Below are 6,542 nucleotides of genomic sequence, written 5' to 3' on the forward strand. Positions count from 1 at the left end.
CCCAGGGAGCTGCTGCCTGCGACGACCAGAGCTCGGTGGGGCGGGGACCTGGGGACAAGGTACGGCCGGAGGCAGCCCGGGGTTCCATCCCCGACATCCCAGAGCTCCATCCCCCGACACCCGGGAGCTTCACCCCCCGACATCCCGGGGCTCTATCCCGCCACAGCTCGGGGCTCCTCCCCGCGACACCCCGGGACATTCCGGGGTGACATCCCGAGGCGATATCCCCTGACTCCCAGGGACTCCTGCCCGCGACATTGTGGGACAGCACCCAGCGGCACCCTCGGGACAGCCCATGGCATCTTCAGTGTAGCCCGGGGTTCCATCCCACGGCACCGTAACACATTGAGCAGATGGGTTCAGCTAATGCAGTGTTTGGGGCTCATTGGTAATGTCTGATGCATTGAGAGCTGCATAGCTGAATTAGAAGAACTAATACCTGTACATATTCAGCTGACTTAAAATAGTAATAAGTGACGACTTTGTGCTGGGTGTTACGTATTGCATCAGCATTGCATTGGAGACTGGTGACACGTAACATTATTAGACAATGCCACAGCTCCACCCAGCGTCATGGCACAAAATGGGACCGGTTCATGATCTAGGTCTGCTTAAAACGACTCCCAGAGAAGGAGATAAGAAAAATCTGTTTACCTTCATTATTTTAGCACATATGTATCTTCTTCAGTCAAGCTAAGAGCTGAAGCTCACAATTCTAGTTGAACATGTAATTAATCGGTGACTCTTGCATGTTGACTTCATTGTGATTACTCCTGCTCAGAATTGTGTCTTTTAGGCACCTCCTCAACCAGTCCAATGCTTAACTAATGTCAGTGATGTAGGGAATTTTATTATCCTGCTGCTTAACCTAGTCATGCTTTCTCTGAGGGTTATATAGATAAATAGTCCAATGTATCACTTTGAAGGAAGAAGAGATATGGGAGAGCTCCAAGCAAGAAGAAATAACGGCAGAGACCGTCCACCTTTTGAGGAAAGATCTCAATAAAACAAAGGTACACACTGTACATTCATCACCTGCAGTTACCTTCTGTTTCCCCTGTTCTGGACCCTCGGAGATGTGATTGACTGCAGGGTTGCCTTCCAACCCAGAGCAGGAATCTCCCTTTTTGTTTCCTTCTTTTCTGTCACAATTCTAGTTTTACTGATGAGAATGAATATATGGCATCAGCTGCACTAATTTGTGTCTTGGCTGGCACAAAGGCTACTGGAGTTGTGCATGGTTGCATTTTTCTGCTTATTCCAGGAGTAGCCTGAATGTTTCTGGTACACTCAGATGCAAATTACAAATCATAAGAGGGAATATTGATCTTTCTGCGTTGTCAAGCAGAGTCCACTGGCCATAAAATAGTCATGATCCTTACCATGCCCCAAATCTCATTGCAGGTAATGCAGGATAGTGTCAAATATATTTTATTCCTTTGAATAAAGTCTTCTGGTCTGCAGGGGTCAGTCAAAGATTATGTTAGACGGGGCAGTAGGCTTCTCGTATTGCATACATCTTTCCTAACCACACAATGAACTCCATATTTTCTGCCTTTCAGGAATATACATCTCAGATCAAAAGCCAGATTACTAAAGATTTCTGTTGCATGAAGGAATATGTTGAAAGACAGGAGAGAAACACACTGATGTTCATTGAACAGGAGCAAAAAGCTGCTCAGCATAAAATTGAAGAGACTATTCACCAGCTCACAGACATCAAAGGCCAAACTGTAAGTGATGAAATGAAGTGGCAGGGCAGAATATGAATAGAAACTCTCAAGCTCAATGTCTGGGATAGCTGAATATGTACAGAGCGCCTTTGAGGTCCCCACTGCACTATTCTCATGGAGACAATGGTGCCAATCCATGGACATTGCTGTTAGCAGGGAGAGTTCGGAGTGAGAAATTCAGAGGAAGAGAAGTACTAAAAGAGGCACAGGCTGGGGATGCAATTCAGAACTAAATTTTTTTCCAAGGATATTGGTGAACTGGAATGAAGTGGGAACTGCACTACTGAAATCCAGTTCTCAGTCAAATCTAAAGTCAAGATCCTTCATGATCTTCTTATTTTCCAGAATTTGTATATACACATAGGGATGCAAGTTAAAGAACTCACAGAGTTATTAAATATTGTGTAACAACTTCCTCGGGGAAAACATATCAAGGGCCCTCAAAAGAGGCAGTTAAATCACTTCAGATTCTGTAGAGCCCATTTTGGGTAGTGCCATGAGACAGAATTGGACTTCCAGGATGCAGGCACAGGTGCCCACATTGGAATTCACCTGATCCAGTGTCCCGTTACAGGCAGTGAGGAGGAATGGGCACTTTCAGAGTTATCTGCCTACTTGAGATATCCACCTGCAAAGAAGATTAATCCAGCCTCCAAAAGGCTGTTTCCTCCTACAGACTGTACACACAGACTAAGAGAACAACTTCAGATGTAGATTTCCACAATTTCTAAATTTAGGCAAACTAGGTTTGCCCTTTCCTCACACTCATACATTTTGAAACTTTTGGTTTGGGTTTTAGAACAAGAAGAAAGTTTAAAAAGAGTAAGTTTGTGTATTCATATGAATGAAATATGAAAATTGTAATATATATATATATATATATGAAAGAAAAATTAGTTGCATTCTCAGTTTTCTTAGGGAAAACACAGTTTTAAAATTTTTTTAATAAGAATATCCTTCCCTATTTTCTGTAAGATTTCAGGTTGGTTTGCTCAGGTAGCTATCCTATAAAGGAAGCTTTTGATGCAAAGAATAAGATTCTTGGAGAGATCACTGCTCTTTTTCCACTCGGACTTTACATTATAATCTGATCTGCGAGATGAAATAACTGCTATTGTTTACATCTTTCCCTTGATCCTTTTGTCATTATCAGAGTAACTTACCTGAGAGGCAGAGGTACAAAGGCTCACCTTCAACAATTAATAAAATTACACTTGATGAGAAGCTTAATGTTGTCAGAAGTGCTGTAGAAGATCTTAAGAGAAAGTTGGAAATTTTACTCTTTGAGAATTATGCTCAGCAGCTCCCATCAGGTGAGTTTTCCTTATTTTGAAATCTTTTTCTTAGAGGCAGTGGATCTAGCAAATAGAGTAAAAAATTACTTTGTGCTTATGAAATGCATGTGCAAATAAAACAAGAAACATATGATAGCAAAAAAATAAAGAACACTGTAAAAGTTTTTAAGACAGAAACTGCTTTTTCTGCATAGAATGCTCCAACTGCTTTACCCGTCTCACTCCTCTGACAGCTCCCGTCTGACCACAGCAGCATACAGTGTTTTGTTAATTTTGGGTAAAAATGTTTGCTTATTCGTCCTTTGTAATTTATACAATCAAAAAGAAGCAAGTCCTTGTTTTGTACTTGAACCAGTAGCTGGGTTTATTTAAGGTGTGTTTTCCTTTAGAAGCTTAAATACTTCCCATGTACATTTTGAAGAAATGCCTTAACACTTCACTTATTTTTGTATTTAGTGCAGCCTCCAGACTCATATCAGGAGCCAAGTGTCTGCTCATCATCTCCAGAGTCTGCAACTGAAAGTCCTGAACCAACCATTTCCAGGCAGTTTTCTCAGTGTAAGTATCCAGGCCAGCAGGACTCTTAACAACATCCAGGTCACTCTGAGACTGGATTTGCTGAAGAAAACTGTCCTTGCCAACATCAGCAGGCAATGTGGCTGTTTACTGAAGCATGGAAACACAATGGAGTTGCCATGAATGAATCAGTTACTGACACATAATGTAACACTGTACCTGACTGCAGATGCAAGATAAAAAAAGATAAGAAACCTGTTTCATGGAGGTGTGTAAGCTGTGTGGCAGCTTGTGCTGGCTACAGTGTGAGCTGGTGTACAGGCAGTTACTGCACCTCACTGATCTTTGCTGTTAAGCTGTAATTACTCCAGTTGTTACTTGAGTTCTGCATCATTTTGACAGAAACATTTTTACAGTCAACACACCGTACTACAGCTGTAGCTTAACACAGAAAACAAATGTTTTTACTGATAAAGTATGTAAGAACTTGTCTCAGTGAACAGATGACTGTAAGCTTTATTAAGGTGAGCATCCCATTTATTATTGACAAAAAGGTAATTTAAAAAAAAATATTGTGGCTAGGAATAAAATCCATCTTGTAGGGTGCAAGGTACTTTCACCTTCCCACTGGAGTGCATATGAGTCTGTCATGGATATTTACACAGTTGTGCCTGTTATATGTTTCAGTATGCCCAGGATACAGTCGATAGTGCTTGGTTGAGGATTCTTGAACTTTGATTCAGGTTTATTGTATGATCATTTGTTTTCATTTCTGTTCTGGAGCAGGAATCCACCTGTTTTCTTGTTGCCTGCAGGTGAGAATATTTTCCTTTCTGTCTTCTAGGGGCAGATGATGTGACTTTTGACCCCACAAGAGTACACAAGCACTTGGCACTCACAGCCCAGAACAGGAGAGTGATGGTTTCCAGCCACCTGACCAGTTATGAACATTCACCCAAAAGATTCTGCATCAGCCAAGTGATGTGTTCACAGGGCTTCTCTACTGGGTGCCACTACTGGGAAGTAATTACCAAGGACAGTGATGGATGGGCTGTTGGAGTTGCTCATGAAATGATTGGTAAAAGGGACAAACTGGGAAGAACTGAGCATTCCTGGTGTGTAGAATGGCTGGGTGCTAAAAAACAGCTGTCAGCATGGCATAAGGATCAAGAAACATTATTACACAAGGATAAACCGCTGAAGGTTGGAGTTTTCCTGGAGCTACGAAAGAAGACCGTGTCATTTTACTCAATCGCTGACAAAGAAATGCTTTTGCACACCTTTGAAATTATTACCTCAAATCCTCTCTACCCTGCTTTCTGGCTGTACAGTCTAGAAGGAAATGGATCTTTAACTATAAGTCAGCCAAACAGGAGATAAAGCCTGTTGAGAACAGGGACAATTTTGCCAATGACTGCGGAGTTTCTATAAAAGCCTCAGTGTTTTACACAGGAATGTACCAAGGAATGAATGCATAGCTACCCAGGCTTTCCTGGGAATCAGCAACTGATACTTCTGTCTGCTGTGCTCTGGTCTAGCCATACTGCATTGAAGTGATTCCAGCCTATGCTAAAGGCAGTAACCACCCCTGTGGGAGTCAGGTGGATTTCTCAAGCAGCTTTAAGTAGTCCCAGGATATTCATAGGAAAGAAAGTACTAAGGAAGCTCTAATGTTGGGAATGGACCTCATTTCTCCTACATTGATATAAAAAATACAGGAGAACAGATGATGCCATTACTTTCTGTCAAGTGAGGTTTTTTTTAGACAGATCTGATTGATTAAAGAATGCTCAGAGGGTAAGAATGTTAGTGATTTTAGGTATGAAAATCTTTCCCTTTAGGGTAGGCATTAACTAGGAAATAGGCTTTGTATTTGAGGACCTGGCACTTCAGGGAGGTGTCCCAGAAGAACATAATCTCACTGGAGCCATATATTAGTATTGCCCAAAGGGTTGTCAATCCTGGTGGTGGTGTGACCATGGGAATGGTTGTGGAAGCAGATGTTCAGGTGTGTTTATAGCAGCTAATAAATCATGTGGTCACTACTGCTCTTTTAAAGGGCCTGCAAACAGGACTGTGTCATGGCAAGGACCATCTGGTCTTGTCAGGGAGCCTGAGACAAAGCAAGAGGTTCTCAGTTGCCTGTGGGGGGGTGAAGGGACCAGAGCTGAGGTCCTGCAAAACCTATGGACAGCTTGATTTCTGAGAGATCCACTGCTTCATGCAGGCAAACTGAAAACAGCATTCACAAGAAGCAAAAGCTTTTTCAGGAAGACTGTGGAATTCCAGAGTTAACAAAATAAATAGTTTATTTTGAATAAAAGTGCGATTCAGCTATCTCATTTAGTGGAATGGAGCTCCTTGGCTTTTAAGGTCATTGACAGAACTGCTGCTCACCTTCAGAGTTACTCGCTGGTGTCACTGAACACTCTGATGGACTAAATGCACATTTGTATGATCGCAGGGGTGTGTCTGTCAGCATCTCCAAGGCTGGGGTAGCTTTCCTGAGATAGCCAAAGCCACTACTTTGTTAGGATTGAGGTGTCCTTTGCTGGTTCATCTGGAAAAACATCAGCTACAGCATGAACTCACTGGACATCCCTAATTTCCCACATACGAGTTGCACCGTAGTGCCCAGGGGCAGCAATTTGTTATGGTTTGGATCACAGCAACAACACACGTAACAACACACAGTGCAGATGGTAACCCACTGTGTCACTACTTGAACATTAGGAAGAACTTCCTGATTAGGTGATTAAACATTGGAACGGGGTGCCCAGGGTGGAGTCACCATCTCTACAGGTGTTTAAGGAAAGACTGGACATGGCATTTGGTACCACGGTCTGGTTGACACGGTGGTGTTGGGTCACAGGTTGGACTGGATGATCTCCGAGGTCTTTTCCACCCTCATTGGTTCTGTGATTCCCGGTGTGCTCCGAGTGCCTCGAGCTGTCCCTCAGCGCTCGCTGCGCTCACGGCCGGCCCGGGCCGCGCTGCC

General features: G+C 43.0%; 1 protein-coding gene across 1 annotated transcript in view; it reads left to right on the forward strand.

The window, feature by feature from the left end:
• The window catches only part of RNF135 (ring finger protein 135), a 6,610-nt gene extending 717 nt beyond the window's left edge, over window positions 1–5,893 (forward strand). The window contains exons 2-7 of the mRNA XM_008637589.2: window positions 6–59; window positions 927–1,013; window positions 1,563–1,733; window positions 2,887–3,046; window positions 3,485–3,586; window positions 4,389–5,893. Coding sequence (XP_008635811.1) covers window positions 6–59; window positions 927–1,013; window positions 1,563–1,733; window positions 2,887–3,046; window positions 3,485–3,586; window positions 4,389–4,924 — 1,110 coding nt within the window. The 3' untranslated portion in view covers window positions 4,925–5,893. The remainder of the gene's footprint in view (window positions 1–5; window positions 60–926; window positions 1,014–1,562; window positions 1,734–2,886; window positions 3,047–3,484; window positions 3,587–4,388) is intronic.
• The last annotated feature ends 649 nt before the right edge of the window (window positions 5,894–6,542 follow it).

The sequence above is a fragment of the Corvus brachyrhynchos genome, unplaced genomic scaffold (assembly GCF_000691975.1).
Source record: "Corvus brachyrhynchos isolate BGI_N302 unplaced genomic scaffold, ASM69197v1 scaffold407, whole genome shotgun sequence".
NCBI classification, from domain to species: domain Eukaryota; kingdom Metazoa; phylum Chordata; class Aves; order Passeriformes; family Corvidae; genus Corvus; species Corvus brachyrhynchos.